The 19,738-nt window shown below is 38.6% G+C and overlaps 1 protein-coding gene across 2 annotated transcripts in view; it reads left to right on the plus strand.

Annotated features, from left to right (window-relative positions):
- Nucleotides 1-17,633, plus strand: part of LOC138353970 (rapamycin-insensitive companion of mTOR-like) — a 53,293-nt gene extending 35,660 nt beyond the window's left edge. For both annotated transcript variants that reach the window (XM_069307539.1, XM_069307538.1), the window contains exons 19-28: nucleotides 521-629; nucleotides 934-1,118; nucleotides 2,632-2,955; nucleotides 5,887-6,240; nucleotides 6,410-6,783; nucleotides 8,195-8,347; nucleotides 12,008-12,139; nucleotides 13,895-14,005; nucleotides 14,696-14,844; nucleotides 16,553-17,633. In XM_069307539.1, coding sequence (XP_069163640.1) covers nucleotides 521-629; nucleotides 934-1,118; nucleotides 2,632-2,955; nucleotides 5,887-6,240; nucleotides 6,410-6,783; nucleotides 8,195-8,347; nucleotides 12,008-12,139; nucleotides 13,895-14,005; nucleotides 14,696-14,844; nucleotides 16,553-16,732 — 2,071 coding nt within the window. In that variant the 3' untranslated portion in view covers nucleotides 16,733-17,633. The remainder of the gene's footprint in view (nucleotides 1-520; nucleotides 630-933; nucleotides 1,119-2,631; nucleotides 2,956-5,886; nucleotides 6,241-6,409; nucleotides 6,784-8,194; nucleotides 8,348-12,007; nucleotides 12,140-13,894; nucleotides 14,006-14,695; nucleotides 14,845-16,552) is intronic.
- The last annotated feature ends 2,105 nt before the right edge of the window (nucleotides 17,634-19,738 follow it).

The raw sequence follows: 19,738 nt of genomic DNA on the forward strand, positions 1-19,738 counted from the left end.
TAAGACTGATGAGAGGATGCTATGGGAGCATGGATAATGAGAGAATGGAGAAAGTAGAATATACTGCAAGTTTGACGTTTGGAGTTAGCGGCAAAGGGCGAGGTGTGCTGGTATTAATTTTCTATACAATAGCCTTGGTAAAGTTGTCCACTCGGTAGTGCAGGGCAAATGTGAATATTGAGAAAATGTTGCATACATGTAAATAACACTAAGACAAACTGGCTATGAAAAGGACTAAGTAGAAGCAGTCTGCTAAAAAGATGTATATTATTGACGATGTGATTTTGTGAATATTCATTTGTAGTACAGTATAGGTAGACCTAGACTCCTACCTGTGAAGTGACTGAATACTGAGGTGCATTTGCCTTTCCTTTTTGACATGCAGGTCAGGTATTACTAGTTCCTGCAGTGTCACGTAAAGTGAAAGGTATAATGAGTTTCTAGTAATATTACCATCTTTGTTGGTGTGCCTGATCATTATATATGAAAATAGTGGAATGAAGATGTATCATCACCACAGGCCTGGGTTTTATGTTGGAGATGATTCCGAAGATGGTAGTGATGGCGGGTCTCTGCTTGTGGAAGGTATTGGGCTAGATGACTCTTATCCTACTTCAGGCAAAAGCCAGGTTAGTAAACAACACATCAACTAAAAATGCTGTTATAAACAAGATTTCCAATAATTTTTATATCTTTGCAAAAATTGGCTTCAATTGACATTCTACAGTGAACGGATTTACAGTATTTGCAATGGTTACTCTTGCTTTGCATGCATCCTTCAAGCTGATACAAATTACTTGAAGTTATTTATAATGCAAATTAAAACATATTTTTAAACCGATTTGTTTTCACTTAATTGTAGTGTACTGTACTGTAATTTATTAATCACATTTGCTAACACCATTGTTTGTTAAACCTTTTTCTCATGTTCAGACGCTGCCACACAAGTCAAAGCCTCCTTCAGTTATAGGCCATCAGAGAAGTCTTTCTGACTGTGCACCAGTGTTAGAGGAGCATCCCTTGGACCAGCCGCAGCCAACACCCTCACAAGATGACCTCACCATTGGCAAACGATCATCACTTCGCTTCAGCAAACTTCTTGCTAGTGTGCGTAGAAAGTAAGTGACTTCACAAATGACAAATATTACATGCTAATGTTTATGTATATATTTTTAAGTTATTATGAGGGTGAGCTGTCAACTCTTAACTGGGATCGGTAGTCATTTAGAGTGACAAATCTTTGTGTGTGCCTTTTACATAAAAAGGTATAGAGTGTAGGTAAGACTGCTTTCTTAGCTGGTCATTTGGTCATTTCCTCATGCGATATCCTGCTCCCTCTTGGACGTTGTTGACTCCAACCTGAGTCAATGTGACCTCATCACGAAATCGGCAGGAATCTTTCTACAGATGCCTCAGCCTAGCATTGCTTGAAATCAGAGACAGCCTAGCATTGCTGTGCTACTGCTAATTACCAACTGGTGACTTAATTACCAACTTGTCCTTTTAATTAGTCCTTGCAGTGGGTGGCAGTAACAACAAGGTTACTGCCACCCATTGCAAGGTGGCAGCACCGATTATGTACTTAGGTCAGCGGACAATCACACCTCATTTTCATGCCAACACAACCCCTGGAAAGGCACAGAATAAGCTGGGATGAAGGCAGGGCATTTCTGTATTAAACACATTATTTCTGAGCTTGGATCATTCAATCACTCCCTTAAGCAAGAGTCACCAAAGCTGAGAGAAGGGGAAAAAAAAAGATCTACCAAAAGGAGCAACTTAGCCATGGCCACCGGAGATATTCAGCAGCAGCCAGGGGTAAAAAGGAGAGTTTAATTTCTGGTGTAGGAAACATGCAGGGGCCTCCCTACAAAACAGTAGAGAAGCAGGAAAGAATGCTCAACAGAATACACCGATGCTGAAGGTAGGCAGAGAATGGCTAACAAATGTGCAAGTTGTTCTCCAAAATCCCCAAATGTATTTAACAGGCCAACACCAATTGGAACAACATATCAATGCCAGATCCTCAAAAGATGATAAACTTTGGAAGTGAGGGGAACACCGGAAATCCAGTCCAACATTCAGAGACCAGTTATTTTAAGGAAGTTGTCCGAAATTTTTGATATCCACAGTGTTACGAACAGGACGTTATAGATTTAAATTAGGAAAACAAATGTGCGAAAAACACGTACAAAGATTTTCTGCAACCTAAGTGTTAGATGGATGGAATAAATTAATGGAGAGGATATCGTACAGTATGCCAAAACCATCAGAAGCTTCAGAAGTTTGATATAACAAAGATTAAAGGGAAGACATGACACTACAAACATTACTCTCATCCTGGAATTCCACTTAGATAATAACCTCTGCTTACCACACCCAGCCATCTGCCACCAGTTATACATCCTCCCCACTCTATGCATCTTATTCCCATATCACATGGTAATATTTATTGTATTAGGGGACATTTGTCATATGAACTGGGGATACCTTGCATTTCTACTAAATCAAACTTTAAGCATTTTTCTTTTGTTTATACTTAGTATACTGTATATCATATCTAGAAATGATAAATGTTCGTGTATTTAAAACACTGGCAAATCAGTACTGTACTGTTATATATATCGGCAGATCTGAAAGACGTCGTGAATCTACCAGCAGTCGTGCCAGCAACTCCTCTACGGCCTCTGATCGCATGACTGATCGCATGGCAGCATTCCTGCAATCTGCGCGACGTATCAGAGGAATTAGTTCCCGAAGCCATTCACTCACGGACCCCACAGGTTCAGATGAGGAAGCTGGGGATCAACGTTACACCTTGAGCTCGGATTCACTTTCAGATCCAGCACAGGACATGGATTTCTCTGCGACTGAATTGCCTAATGATGGTCTGGATATGTCTAGAGAAAATTCCCACGCAAATGTCTACAGTTCACTACCTGTCAGGACACAAATGTAAGCGCCTTTTTCATTTAAATTGTTGTAGCTTTGAATTTGTCATAGGATATTTTAGTTACCAAGCAATCAGCCTGAAAATAATTTAACACAATTTGTTGGACTTGTGCTTTGTATATGGTTTATAAATATTTTAAAGTTAAGCATTATTATGTATATCTTTTTAATGTATTCAAGCACAGTGGTGCAAGTCGATTCTTCACCAAGCACTTGAGTTTCCCACTATTTAAGTTATATACGGTCAAAACAAATGTGTCGAACTGTCTGTCAACCTATCTATCCATATCCAGTATCGGATTACCAACATTCAGAGCATTGTGGCACATGAGGAGTCTTCTTCATCACAAAAGGTACTTCACTACCCCAGCTACTCACACGCACTAACACACCTGGTGCTCACCGAGCGTCTCCTGCACCGCTACTAAATTCACTCGAGACAGAATTTAGTCATACCTGGAAATCCTTTATTCGTATATAATCCTTTATTCGTAAACACCTCTCAGTGCAGTAATGACTGCACTGAGAGGTGTTTTTTCTGTATTTTCTGGATTAAAATATATTTAAAGCTCAGAAAGGAAGGTAGAGTGTGGCCTTTTAGTTAACAGGCAATTTTCCACAATATCACGCGTTTCCTAGAATTTTGTCTCTTTTGTATGTCAGTCTCTTGAGTTCATTTCTCTTATCTTAAAAAAATTTGTTAACTTCCACCTCAGTCTGCCAGCTGTATTTAAGGAAGTTGTCCAAAATGTTTGATATTTTGGGAGTATACCATATCTTCTGTGCCTAACGTACGCACAATTGCAAAACAAAGATTATAATTTTTCAAGAACCTTCTGTTGAAAAATCTTTCTTCACCTTAATTTTCTTGTCTTACTCTTGGTCTATGAACATTATCCAGAGATTATTAATCTTTCAGTGAATACTATCATTTTGTCACAATTATTCTACTGTACTCTATGCTACTCTTCTTCTACTGTATTCTACTTTTCTACTGTCATTTTCATCACAATTATTTATCATTAGCCTAACCCCATTTCCAGCATTGATGGGGTGGAAAGGTGTTACCCCATAGAAAAAAGGGGTCTGCCCCTATCCAGGCTGAACTGGCCTCATTGAATTCATATCTTTTGCCCTTCCTCTTATCCTGCTTTTGATATTTAATAAAAGCAGCATTGCCTGTAAACAAGGATTCTTACTGGCTGGTCCTTGGTGGCTCCCTAAAAGTAGCACTGTGATAGCTCTACAAATTACTTGCATCAGCCCTACTAGTCCTTAACACTATCACTTCCAGATAACGGTAATGACATCCTAAAATCAATACACGTTGTTATCCAGAATTAAAATAGTTGTAAAATTTCCATATATTGTTCAATTACTATCTGATTATTATGGGGTTGGTTTTAAAATGCACGCCAACGTCTTCCCATTCTCTGTGGCTATATATAATGCTTTTGTGTTATAAAAGTACTACACAACTGATACCAAGAAATCATTTGTACTCGCATTCCTCCAGTTCCACAAAGTAGTCATTTGGTCACTAGTGTACTTTGAGTATAAGGATTGGCCTCTCAACAATGACCACATCATACATGCTGGTGATGAACGTGAGGATGACAGCAGTTCTATCGGTGACAATGTTGCACCACCCGGACCATCGGGTGTGAGGCAGCCACTATTCTTTACTTTATGTACTTTATCTTATGGTATTGGTAACATTGTTCTTATAGGTAAATATTCTTTTAGAGCATTCTATTGTGAACAATTTGATACCAAATTGAATGATATAGCACAAAAATTCAGGTGAGAAAGGTGAAAAGAGTATAAACATCATTTGCCCTTTCCTTGATGTGCACGGCGGCCCACCCACCAGAGCTGGAAAAATTTTAAGTCTGCTACAGACCAGAACCAGAATCTGGTCTATTCAAAGAAGCACAGGGAGCGGAAGATTTTTACTCATCCTTGTCAAGGAAACGTCCATAAGTAAGTGAAGCAAAACAGACAACTGCATGGTTCACGGAGAAACAAGAAATGACTCTGCGAATGATCCTTTCGATAATTAATTTGAAACCCTTTAGTTAGAACTAGAGGGGTTTGGTCTGGAGCTGAAAGACCGCAAACTGATGCGCCTATTAATGAAATGCCTCTTTATGGATGAGTCTTGGTGGCTCCCTGGTCCCTTTCCCCTTCCTAAGTGAATTAATTTGTGGTGTTCAGCTCTGGACTGAGGTGTTTCCATGGGAGGCGGCATCTTCCAGTGGTGTTGCCACCTAGCACAGATCTAATGTAACTAGAGGGGTTCAGACTAACTATTGAGTGGCGCATTTGCTGCTTTATTTCTTGTTTCTGTGTGAACCATGTAGCATTCTTGTTTTTCTTGCTCTTGGATGTTTCCCTTGGGGAGGCTGATCGTAAGAATCCCCTGCACCTCTGAGTGGACCAGGTGCTGGTTCTGATCTCAGGTAGGCACTTAAGGACATCTAGGGCTGATGTGACTCGTATTCATGGAGCTATCTCGGTGCTAACTTCAGGGAGCTACTGTTTGGCAATGCAAAATTTTCATTTGTTTTGCCAGTCCACATTTTCCTCATTAAAACACAGCACAGTTATTCTCTTCACATTTTTCAAATATTAAAATATTAAGTACATTAATATTGTATTGTAATTAGAAATTAGAATTGCGTTTCTTACTAACCAGTAATCTCTCGGGGGCATTTAGTGTAAATGCAAGACAAATAAGAATTTATAAAAAATTCTATTGCATTATAATGTATCTTATAAAATACTATTTTTATAGAATATATTTTCTTATATACTTATAAATAAATATTACTAAGATATTGTGTGTATTTACTCTTGAATTCACTGAAAAATACTGTTTCAGTAGCTTATGTTGTTTTAATTTGCTCAATTGAGAATTTGTCATTCTTTCAGAGACTGCCGCTTAAGTCCTATTGCCAGTGGAGCATCACTAGCCACACTTGGCTCCCAAGCAACTGCTGAAGGTGGAGTAGAGTTGAGACGTGGAGGGCGAGCCGGTTCCATCCGTGGGTCAAGTGGAGCCCTTTTTGCAGAAGATCCTGGAGATAGAACTGCAGGCAGCACAACACCTATTATGCATGGAGCTTCAGTAATAACAGGCCAGCCATTGTCTACCCAAAGTTACCTCACTCTTCGTTCTATCACAAACCACCGCAGAGTTGTGTCGGAATCGAGCCAAGAGGAAAAAACGGCACGAAATTCACTCAAAGGCTTTTTATCTTCAAGTTATGAACATGGTGGGACATAGTAAGTACTATACAGAGGACTTCATTTGCACTGTCAGCATTTATGAAAAATAAAATTTATACTAAATGTGTGGATTTTTATATATTTAGTATTTATGAAATGAATGTAGAATGTGTTGCTGTAGTTTGGATAATTGAAATGTTACTATGGATTTAATATTTTGTTTCAGCTTGATGCGCAATTTGCTCGATGTGCAAGGAATGGTACGATCTCCATCGGGTTGTAGTGAAGTATCGTCTGTACGGTCGGCCGGAGTTCGAGGTAGTGGACTTGGTAGCAGCATTGGCAGAGGGCTTGGTAGTGTGCCTTTAAGTGGCGTAATTCACGATGAGTGTGGCCAGTGCTACCTAGGATTTGCTCTGCCACTTGACCTTGATCTACTTCTGTATGATGCTACTTCTGACAAAAAATCCCAGCACCAAAATGGAGGAAATGCAAATATGTCTAGCATGAGCAATGGCACCTCTGGCAAGGACAGATTTCCTGTAATAACAGAATCTGAGTTGGAAACCCAGTCAGAGGAGAAAACCATGAAACGAAAAAGTATGTAAACATTGAGAGTGTATTTGAAATATTTGTTTGTACAGTATTAAAAAAAACGTAAAGTCAATGATTCTTGGCAAGACAATTAGCCACCAGAGTTAAAAAAAAAGTGCCTATTTATCTTGTTTGATAAAATTAAGATTAAATATACTATAACATGTTGAAATATGGAAGAGATTGGAAAAGAAACCTTTAAATAGGTAACTTTTCCATTTTTTTTTTTTTTTTTTTTTTTTTGTGTGCAAGCTACATAAAAAAAATCAACAAAATATTTTTGATCATATAATGTTGCATTTGATTTAGTTGAAGTTGTAAAACTCATAAATAGGGCTTCAAATGTAGATGAAAAGATAGTTTCTGATGGAGTGACACCGTCTCCTCCTTTGTCCCTATTTCTCCTTTGTTTTATAGGGGATCTTTATGGAACTGTGTAAAGTGGGCGGAGTCAGAGATCCTGTTTACATGTAGCTACTGTCAGCTGGTAGTGGTTTGGCGCCTGACAGCTGGGTGGACAGCGCTTTGGATTCGTAGTCCTGAGGTTCTGGGTTCGATCCCTGGTGGAGGCGGAGACAAATGGGCAAAAAATGTTTCTTTCACCCTGATGCCCCTGTTCACCTAGCAGAAAATAGGTACCTGGGAGTTAGACATCTGCTACAGGCTGCTTCCTTGGGGGGGGGGGGGGTGTAACAAAAAGGATGCCTGTTCGAGGACCGGGCCGTTGGGGACGCTAAGCCCCGAAATCATCTCAACATTACCTCAAGATAAGGGGTATTAGTTGGGCAGCCAAAAAAAAATTAGCAAGAGCCCTATATGGCAGGGCAGTCCCCTTCTTGCCAAATAGCACTTGAAAGAGTTCTTATGTAGTTGAACGAGTCTTCAGGAGCTCATTCTGGACTGGATTGAGTATTCTCAAGTACTATGCAATAGTATTAGACAGGAACACTTGAAAAGATCCCTTACACACACACAGCAAATTGTACATTTTATACTTGCATTTGCTTGTTTTTATGTATTTTCCATATTTCAGCATGTAATTATAGTACTGTACTATGTATTAGAAGAGTTCATGACATATTTTGCAAGACAATTTACTCAACACTGTAGCACGAGTTCTTTGTGGGGCAGAATTATAAATGTGTCCACATAATTATAGTACTGGTCTGCAACTGTTATTATAAAATGCCTTGTGCCATAGTCTAGAGATTAGTAAAATAGAACTGTTCACAATAATTAGTAAACATTACTGTCATCAAGCACTAATGTCTTATAAAATAATTACTATATACTGATGGTCCAAGATGATTGAGTTTTGACCACTGATTTGTATTTGGCAATCTTAACCAAGCATTACAGGCAAAACCGTAATTAATGGTCTTCAATATATTCTAATAATTCTGGTATATTTTAACAGCAAGTGCAGTTAGCAATGGAAAGAGGAAGATTAGCATGGACACCACAGGAAGAGATGGTGATGGGACAGGTCTGGAGCTTCACACCCCACAGATGTGCTTGGCATGCTTCACTCTTGCTCCTGCCTTGCTGCAGTCCAGCCCCTTGCACAAGTGTCAGTAGATATTTGGGTTTCCATTTATGGAAATATTTTTTTTTTTACCTTATTTCATTTCTCAAAGACATCGTTAGTAATGATTTCCAAGCTCTGGCTATTCCGTATCCAAGATCCTTGGACACGGATCGTGTGGTCAGACAGGTGCTATATATAACATGGCACCACAGGGAATTTGAAAGCATCCTTGCAGGTTCATAATGTGCTAAGGGCACTACTGGAGAACACAGTATTTAATCCAGCCCAGAAATGGGTCGGAAGGTGTTTCCACAGAAATTCGAAGCCCTCTCAAGCTCTTGCGTGTGGTCAGGTGTTCACCAAATAAGGGCATTTGCCAACTGCTGGCTGTGGTACCTAGTTTTAATCCACTACTTGCCACCAGATGGCATCACTTTACCCCATAGTTCATTGATCTGATCCAGACAATCCATCCTCCTAAAATTAAAGTATTTGCAGTACAGGTATTTCATTGAAAGTACAGTACCAATATGTTATGATGGACCACCAGAAAGTTGATTTTTGTATTGTTGAAATTGAACAAACTGGAAACTTTTTAAACTAACAAAAATAAGGCCTAATCTAACCTCTTCTAGCAATTCTAGGCCTAATACATATTATGCTATCTTAGGCCGTATATATATATATATATATATATATATATATATATATATATATATATATATATATATAATATATATAAAATATAAATATATAATGTGTGTGTGTGTGCAATACTAGGAATATTTAAGTTTGGTGTTTAGCTCAATTTTTCCACTATAAAATTAATATTACAAAAAGTGGTTTACTGGTGGTCCATCACTACATACTGGCACTTTCTGTCCAATAGTTGCTATAAGTACTGTTGTTTGAGGAGGATGGGTTAGAACCAATTTACATACTCTCTAACTTACCCTGTTGGGCTTTGTAAGGCGGGGATCTCCGAAGATGAGTAACTCTTCATCCTTGAAACTTGGTTTCTTGTAGACTCTAGGCATGTTTATGTGCTATACTCTGATATTAGTATTTAATCATTTGCTTCATGTATGTGTGAGAGTAGTCATTGCATGTTCCTGGATTTTTTCTTATGGGTTCTTATAAGTTGCCATTTGACCCAGCAGGTGACCTTGCCTCTTGAGTGGCGGGGAGGAAAGGGGCCATGTCAACCATCCCTTTTAATTGTATTTATTAAAGCTTGCTTCCAGGGTTTACTTCATTTTCTGCATGTTTTTCTATTTTTATGGGGACTTTTTTCTTCAATGACTGGTCTTCTACAGTGGCTGTCCTTCCCAGGCAGATCAGTTATCTGCTGATGTTTGCATAGGGAGTTTCTACAATTCTTAAACTGTTCTTGTTTGGGAGATAATGTGGTAGTTCTTGTGGATCACATTTTTTTCTTCTGTCCTAGATACACCAAACGTTTGTAGCACGAAGCTTTTTTCCTGCTGCTGCAGACTCGGTTTGTTACATTTCGTTTGGGCTGGTGCTTTTGTTTGACTTTTGGCCCTTTTTGGAATCTTCATATATGCCAAAAACTTTCAACACTTCAGTTGACTTTAGAGGCTCTTCAAGCTGGCTGAAGTGCTTTCTTTTTGCAGCTGGCTCTTGTTACTCTAGAGTCTTCCTGCTCAGGGATCAACTGTTAGTTTTCAGATGCCATCTATGTCTTTGGCAATGTATGCATCTTTGAGGGTCTGCTGTAGCCTTCTGTTTTGTGGTGGTTCAGGACTTATTCTAACCTGGAACCAGCTGCTGTGGTGCAGCTTATTTGTGAGCTATTAGTGTTCTTCTCCCCTTTCTTTAACTTAGTGAGTTTGCTCACAGGTTTCGTGGTATAACATTCATTACACCCTGTTTTTTGTGCCCATTCTCAGGCCTTTCTCAGGTACTCCTGATGCTTTGGCAAAATTTTGTTTTGTAACTTAGACTATACAGTATCAGGATTTGGTGCTACTGAATGTCAAATAGGATGCTGGATGCCCATTTTCTCAAGGTGGGTGTTACAATCACCCACCTTGTCTGTTCCTGGGCTGTCACACACAAGTTCTCTCTTTACTCCATACTTTGTATTTAATTTTTTATTTTCCTCTCTTTTTTCATCCAGGTAGGTAATTACTTTAAAATGTTCTTTTTCCTTATTTAGGTCCATTGTGAGGAAGCTTAGGAAAGCTACTTAGGGGGCCGCCACAGAAATTAGATCATTGATTATAATGGGATACTTTACTTGAATGGCATTTCAGGAGCTACCCAGTAGGCTAGTGTGTGAAGGGTTTCCAAACTCTTCACTCTCAATTCCAAAAGTAACCAGTAGGACAAGAAAGAAGAGAACTGGTGAAAATGAGGAACTACTGAGGTGCCATCCCAGAAACACATTTCATTACACTTAACACAATTTCTGTGGTTGGCCCTTCAGTAACTTTCTCGAACTTCCTTACATTGAACCTCGGTAAAGGTGAGGTAATCAGGAGTGTGTGTCAAGCCATTACGACTATATAGCATTTGGGAGGGTTATGAGGACAAGAATCTGAGATAGGTTGAAGAAAAGAATATTTTTAAAGTAATTTCCTGCCATCTGGTGATGGCATAGGAGGAGGAAGTTCAGGACCTAGTTTGGAGATTCCAAGTTTTCTTTGGCAATTGATGTGTTGACAAACATTATTCAGAGGGAGGTTCTGTGTCTTTTCATTATTAATTGTTATATAACTGCTAAACTGAGCTTTAAACATGAGTTTAAAACTGAGCTAAACTGAGTTTAAACATGTGCTTGTTCCCAACGTAGTGATGGGAACGTGATGCACCGGGTGTGTCCCTAGTGTGCCAGTGCTAAGTCTAGGGGGAGCTACCAAGGTACAACCCCAGGAAGATTTATTTCATTACACTTGTATGTAGCTCTTGTTTTTACTTTAACTTTTGTGCAAGTTAAGATTGTATGAACTCCGAAATCCTAACTTTTATAAGGTTAAAATCAATTTGTATACTATCATTTTATACTAGTAAACATCTCAAACTCTCATTAGTCAACTTTTGTTCAGTGGGTAACTGCAGTTATAGACCATAAGAGCTGACCTAAAGTTCAAGTACTTTTATTGAGACGATAAAATATATTTCAGAGGGGTAGAAGAGCTTAGGCTACTTCTACCCTCCTGGTGAGCCCTTGATTCAAGTATGACTAGTACTGATCTTTCTTGTTTGATACAATAACCCACTAAAATCTATTCCTACAAGGATGACATCCATCACTTTCAGCAATAAGGCAATCATATCATGTGTATATATTACATATTTTAGATTTAATATATAAAAGTTATTTTATTAATGGCAGTGTTAGATGCTGGACTACACTGTCGGGCAGCCTTTTGAAAAGCACGCACACTTTTTTTTTTTTTTTTTTTTTTTTTTTTTTTTTTTTTTTTTTTAAATACTGTAATACATTCAGTACCATTTCCCAAAAATAATAAATACTTCTTGAATAAAGTAAAAAAAAAAAACAAATTCCCATACATATTTTGCAATGGATATGTGAATATTAAAGTACATTTTTAAAATTAAAAGTTCAAAATAAAGACAAATTAAGTGAATAATTTTCCACGGCTAAATGTGGACTCTAGAATTATTGCAGAATTTAATACATTTGATGACATGGAGACAACTTTGTGTGTTCAGGCGAAGGTGAAGGGCCGGTGACGGAGGGTATGGTAGTGGAGTCCCCCCACCTGCAACGGGTCAAAGCCATCAGTGAAGCTTCCGAAGCATCAGATTCTTCCAGTGTCAATAGCCAGGGTTGGGATGACTTGGGTGAGTCACTTGTATCTGCAGTCATTGCTTATTATTTTTGTCTTCATTGTGATGGATGTCAAAACTTTTAACAATTCTGTGACCCTGGGGAAAGAAAAGAAGAAAAAAGTGAAAATGTGATGCATGTGATCAATCTTTATTGTGGACAAGTGAGGTTTTATCTACGTGATTAATGTTATTGGGAACAGATGAGATTGTGTACAATCACACTTAATGGGAGAAAGTCTTTGCATTATGTGCTTGTATATGTTATAAAACCCGTAAATCATGCTGGTCCTGCTTCTGTTTGTGTTAGGGGCCCATGCATGTTATTCATAGCTCCTTATGCCTTTCTTCACTGAGTGGTCTTGGTCAGGGTATGGTGTCTGTTTTGTAAAGAGTCTCCCTGCATGCAAAATACCCACCTGTGTGTGTGTGTGTGTGTGTGTGTGTGTGTGTGTGTGTGTGTGTGTGTGTGTGAGACAGTCTGGGTTGCTGGTGTCCTCCCTGTGGAATTGTTTTGTGGGTTTGTCCTGTATGTGTTATTGGCCAGGTCATTATAACTTTTCTGTCCTATTTCATACCTGCTTCTGCAGCTTTGCAAGGTGTGCATCAGTGTTCTTAGATACCACTGGCCATTCCTGTTGCCTCTGCCATGCAGTCTGCTGGGTCCATGATGTCCTTCACTGCAGGTGTACTGTTGGTCACTACTGGACTTTGGTTTTAGCCAAGCTGCTTTCTCAGGCAGCTGCCTTTCAGGCTGTGGCCACTTTCTAAGCCAAACTTTATGTAGGTATTTACAACCATTGTCTACAATGGGAGATTTAAATTCCCATTTTTTCTCTCTAAGGTGTTATAGGTGCCTGGTCAACCCTTGTGCACCAAGTATACTGCCTTAATGACCTCATTAGGCAATATGTCCAAAGCTAATATCCAGGCTGTCCTGTTATCTTCCATGGGTAATTCCTTCACACCGTTTGTTGCTGCTATTACGATATTTCCTTTCCAAAAATTCATCTTTCCAGCAGTGCCTTAGCACTGTTAGGAGTAAGCTCCGGAGTTACCTAAGAGGGCCTCCCAGAAATAGTGTTGAATACAAAGAAATCCCCCTTTTCTGGTGGCTCCTCAGTAGCTCCTCATTATTGCCATGATACCATCTTAGCTGTGATGTGTTTTGGGTTCAGTACTAGCAGCTCGGGAGTGGGATGGGCTGCTGGGTAGTACCCAAGGTGACCAGGGATGCCATCTGCTGGTGGTCGGCTGCATCAAGGTTAGAAATGTTCATACATCTGGTAACACTAGAATTTGTTTTTGGGGGGTGGGTGGTTAGATCGGTGATCTCTGAGCAAAATATAGCCTGAGAGAGAGAGAGAGAGAGGCAGATTCTGGTGGTGAGTGAAGGTAGACCTTCATGGGTCTGACACCTGGTGCATATAAACTCCAGGAAATTACTGAGGGCTTTTCTTTACATTAACTGCTAGATTTGACTCAGTGTAGCAGTACTGCGTCCTTAACTCCTCACCTATCATCCCTGCTTTCCCATCACTGCAACCTCTTCCTTCTCATATTCTCCCCTTCCTCTCCTCTCTACCTATTTCCCATCCTCCCTTTTCACCTTTCTCCCATCACATCTCTCACCCTCTTTCCCCTCAACCTTCATTCCCCTCCAGCTCTTCTTCCCTTCCCTCCTACCCACCCTCGTCCCTCCCTCCCTCCATCTCTCTCTCTACTGTGTCCTTAAAATGTTATGAAATTACTTTTTCTTTTCATTTACAGGTGAGGGCAAGTCAGGCCCTGAGCGAGTAAACCAGACCTTGATAAGAAAAGAGATATTACGGTTCATAACCAACCTGTTGTCTTCCATAGCTGCCAAATCTTCAGAATCGGGTTTGTTTTCTTCATAGTGGCAATCTTGAATGATTTATACCTTCATTATCATTAGTTATGGCAACTGGTACAACATTTTGTTACTTTGATGATGGGAGGAGGAGGGTTGTAGGATCAGACTTAACCTTTTCATATTGTAGTGCTTGACTACAATAAAAATAGTATAAAAATTAATTGCAGTACAGGTATTTGGATTTTCTCTTGTCACACTACTTTAGGTGACCATATTTTGGTGACTTAATTAAGTATCACCCTTAGCAGTCGCCAATCTTGCCTAGATCAGTCCGGCAACCAGGAGGCCTGGTCAACGATCGGGCCGCGGGGACGCTAAGCCCCGGAAGCACCTCAAGGTAGCCTCAAGGTAGACTGTTCCCCAACACACACTACTACCCTTACACTGTACACATATTTCTAAAAATAAATTAATCATTAAGTAATATATGTAATATTTTGTACACTGTGATTGTGTGTGAAAACTATGTACATATATGCATTTTATATATATATATATATATATATATATATATAATCTCTATTATCTCTATATCTCTATATCTCTATCTGTATCTGTATAACTTGTCATTATAATTAAGTGACTAATTATCCAGGAAACTAATTTGCAGGAATTTAATTGTACAACATATACAAATATCTCTGCAAACATGTTGCATAACATTCACCATTTTTCAGGTTTGCTAACACTCAAGCAGAGATGGCCTCATGCATTCCGTGACCTCTGCCTCTACTCTGAGATTTGCCAAGTACTTGCCTGCTACAATTACCGCTTAACAGCTCGTCGCTTTATTCAAGAACTTTTCATGGATCTGACCTTTAGTGAGGTAATAGTGAATTTTGTATCTCCAAATTTGGTTATAATAGGATAAGGACGTTTGTAATTTATCAAAATAAATATATACTGGGTAATAATTTGGGGGACTACTTCAGTGGCTTCCCAGAGCTTCGACATTGGCACTCCATGGTGAAACATTACTTGTACTCACCTAGTTGTACTCACCTAGTTGTGTTTGCGGGGGTTGAGCTCTGGCTCTTTGGTCCCGCCTCTCAACCGTCAATCAACAGGTGTACAGATTCATGAGCCTATCGGGCTCTGTCATATCTACACTTGAAACTGTGTATGGAGTCAGCCTCCACCACATCACTTCCTAATGCATTCCATTTGTCAACCACTCTGACACTAAAAAAGTTCTTTCTAATATCTCTGTGGCTCATTTGGGCACTCAGTTTCCACCTGTGTCCCCTTGTGCGTGTTCCCCTTGTGTTAAATAGACTGTCTTTATCTACCCTATCAATCCCCTTCAGAATCTTGAATGTGGTGATCATGTCCCCCCTAACTCTTCTGTCTTCCAGCGAAGTGAGGTTTAATTCCCGTAGTCTCTCCTCGTAGCTCATACCTCTCAGCTCGGGTACTAGTCTGGTGGCAAACCTTTGAACCTTTTCCAGTTTAGTCTTATCCTTGACTAGATATGGACTCCATGCTGGGGCTGCATACTCCAGGATTGGCCTGACATATGTGGTATACAAAGTTCTGAATGATTCTTTACACAAGTTTCTGAATGCCGTTCGTATGTTGGCCAGCCTGGCATATGCCGCTGATGTTATCCGCTTGATATGTGCTGCAGGAGACAGGTCTGGCGTGATATCAACCCCCAAGTCTTTTTCCTTCTCTGACTCCTGAAGAATTTCCTCTCCCAGATGATACCTTGTATCTGGCCTCCTGCTCCCTACACCTATCTTCATTACATTACATTTGGTTGGGTTAAACTCTAACAACCATTTGTTCGACCATTCCTTCAGCTTGTCTAGGTCTTCTTGAAACCTCAAACAGTCCTCTTCGACTTCGACTTCGACACAAGCAGCACAAGGGCTGCTTGTGTAGCAGCCCTTGCGAACATATCTGCCTATTATAAGCAATACCAGAATTTTGCCTGCTCAGAATCAGGGAGGTATTTGGCAATCAGGGATCAATCCCCACATAAGAAAATAAAACAAAATGGAAGAGATGTCACAAAACTCAAAATACCCAGAGAGGTGTAACAAAATTCACACATGTTAAATACAGATGTATACCTTGCCAATACCCCCTCTGTCCCATATTCTAATCTGACCCCAAAAAAAATCCAAAGCACATAGAAGAAGGGACATGAGGGAGGATTCAGGAGCAACTGTCTTACCCGTAAATGAAAATATTTATATTATAATTATTATAAATTGTACACACACTAAGCCTGATTTCTTAGTTTATCATTTAGTCACTCCCTAAGCCAAGTTCAGGTTTTTGTGATTAAAGCATAATGGTACAAAATCTACGGTTTTCATTATTTTCATATTCTCTATCACATTACAATAGTTAAAGCATTTACAGATATTTGCTATGTACTTCAGCCTAACTATAGTAAGCTTGTGGTGTAAGGTTATTTTTGTATATGGATTATAGTTGTAAGTTAGCATGGGCACTAATGCAGGTTCTTAATGCCATTTAGTTTAAATATTCTCTAGGAAGTTGGGTTAGTTATTAATCATTTTCAGATTTATGCCGAGGCCAACCGTCTACTGAATACGCAGCTTGAGGGACTCTGCGAAACTGTGAATCCTGTTGTTCAAGAGAGCCCAATTACCATGCACACTTTCCGCCTGCAGGCGCCAACCATGGCTGACATTGCTGAGGTTACTTTGTCTGATAAGTCAGACAAGGAAGAAGATTGCTAGTGTTTTTTGTAACTTATTGTTACACTAGTGATTTAGTATTATTCTGGTCATCTAGAAAGCACAAATCCATGTTCCTTTTAGGATCTCTAACAACATCCTTATGAAGTGCCACTTTCAAAAAGCATATTTGAACAAATAAAAGTAAAATTAATGTGTTTATTCAGGTCCATGTTTGCTCAAAATGATTCACAATAAATATTGTGGTAGCTACATAGTATTAATAAATATGTTAAGTGGCATTTCATATTGGTGTGTTATGTCCTAGTCCCACCACCGATATCTCTAGTTCCCTTTGAGAAAAAATTAATTTAAGTACACACTAACTGGCAGTGGCTCAGGTATTCAATTACAAAAGTGTGCCAATTGTTTTCAGACTGCTTTTAAATGCCTGACAAGGATTTGACAGTATTTTTGATAAGGCAGATGTTTTGACCACTATCACCAGCTGTGAGGCACTGAGTTGCCTGTAATAATACTTGGCCTGATAATGTGTATATTTGTCAGTAATAAGCGGCTATTTCCTTTGTTAATATTGTGCTTGAAGCCATCCTATTACAGCATCTGTTTTAAAGGAATGCTGCTTTTTGTAGTCAGGAGCCTGGGTCTTATTCATTGAAGCAAGTAGATTTTTGCAGGCTTCACCCCCTGCCCCCTTCCCTTCCCTCCACGGTAGCTACCATGTCGTGGTTGTTGGTCCTTACCTTGCTCAGTCTTATCACATTCCTCCTGGGGTGTAGATATACATGTACAAACATTCCTCCACTTACTCTTCACTAGCACTGTCTACATTGGACTACGAGTGGCCTGTGCATTTGTTTGCTTGACCCCAACTCGTCATCTTGATGCTTTGTATCATACACGCTTGTGCCTCTGATCAGGGGTACGTTTGTTTTAACCCAACTCACTATATGTATAAAGCGGTGTTTTATCATTACAAGGCCACATCCACTTGCATTTTCTTCAATACTTTGCATAGACCCTACAAAACTGCCTCTCATACTTCTAGCTCCCTTTGAAAGCCCTGCCTTTTTTTTTTTCTGTTCTTTAGTGCAAAGATTACTGTCTTGTAGGCTTCTTTCTCTATGCATGTCTGCAATGGGTTTTCTCTCATTGTGCCTACCCCCATGGAATCCCACACTTGTTAAATTTTGTAAAGCCCTAACCTGTGGTGAATGCTTATACACTTCTACTGTCCTGAAATGCCATTTTGGACAGTTACTTTTCATGTGCCAATGTTGGTTATGGTAGTTCACTGTTGCTCTTGCTCATTTTGAGCAGATAGAAGACAGTTGAGTCATGCTGGATTTCCAGTCACATTGTGGTGTTGCCTCCAACAATCTTGTGGATGCTGCTGCTAAAGAGGCCGTTTATGCCTATCCCATATTTCCGGAAATTAATTCTGTACTAATGTTTCTACCACACTCATTCATAACGCAATCACCAACTATTGGAAAGAGATGCTTAGCTATTCTGAACAACAAATCATGTACTATTATATATAACCTATTCCTGTGATCTTTCTGTCACTGGAACAGGAAGTTTAAAACATTTCTAGCTTGGTTTTTACCTACTGACTACACAAGATTTACTTGTGGACACTTTATGGAACAGAGTTGTACTTTACTGTCAGAACTGCAGTGTCTTGCTTACAGTCATATCACCACCTTGTATAATGTTTTGACTTTCAGGATCAGAAATTTTGCTTTCCCACTGTTCTTTTAAGTCTGACACTCCTTGATACAATTTTCAGGGAATCTGACTTCGACATTGCTAGTCTTGTCTTTCTGTTCTCGTATTGCCATCCTGAATGATATGTAGGAACTTTTGAATAGTATTTTGTAATACACAACCAATTAATTATATTTATATATATATATATATATATATATATATATATATATATATATATATATATATATATATATATATATATATATATATATATATATATATATATATATGTCGTACCTAATAGCCAGAACGCACTTCTCAGCCTACTATTCAAGACCCGATTTGCCTAATAAGCCAAGTTTTCATGAATTAATGTTTTTTCGTCTACCTAACCTACCTAACCTAACCTAACCTAGCTTTTTTTTGGCTACCTAACCTAACCTTACCTATAAATATAGGTTAGGTTAGGTTAGGTAGGGTTGGTTAGGTTCGGTCATATATCTACGTTAATTTTAACTCCAATAAAAAAAAATTGACCTCATACATAGAGAAAAGGGTTGCTTTATCATTTCATAAGAAAAAAATTATAGTAAATATATTAATTCAGGAAAACTTGGCTTATTAGGCAAATCGGGCCTTGAATAGTAGGCCAAAAAGTGAGTTCTGGCTACTAGGTACGACATATATATATATATATATATATATATATATTATATATATATATATATATATATATATATATAATATATATATATATATATATATATATATATATATATATATATATATATATATATATATATATATATATATATATATATATATATATATATATATATATAAATATAAAATATTATAATATATAAAATTTATATCCTTCCAGGCATGGCATTTTTTTTTTATAGTTACTATCATGATTTACTTGGCAAATATACAAGAGGTCTCTGGGGATTAATGCCCCAAGCAAGTCATTTTTCTTGTATTAATGGCAAAATGTCTTGTGCTCAGAATACAGACAATTCTGCCATACTCTATATTGATGTGCAAGTATGGCAAAACACATTTGTGGCTTAATTATTTGTAACATGGGAAAAAATAAACATTTAAGTTCTAAAAAAAGTTGATACATGATAAACTCAGTGCCTAGACAATGAGGTGAGAGGAAAATAGGAGACGAGGCAGGTTAGTTCGGCTATATAGAATCGGATGTTAGTGTTTGCCAGCAAGAGGAGGAACTAATACATGTTAAGGCAGAGGAGGAGGTGGACTCAGAGTTGGCATTTCCAGTTATAAATTGAGCAAAATTCTTAACCTGCAAGTTCCATATTTTGTGTA

The sequence above is a fragment of the Procambarus clarkii genome, chromosome 60 (assembly GCF_040958095.1).
Source record: "Procambarus clarkii isolate CNS0578487 chromosome 60, FALCON_Pclarkii_2.0, whole genome shotgun sequence".
Classification (NCBI taxonomy): Eukaryota; Metazoa; Arthropoda; class Malacostraca; order Decapoda; family Cambaridae; genus Procambarus; species Procambarus clarkii.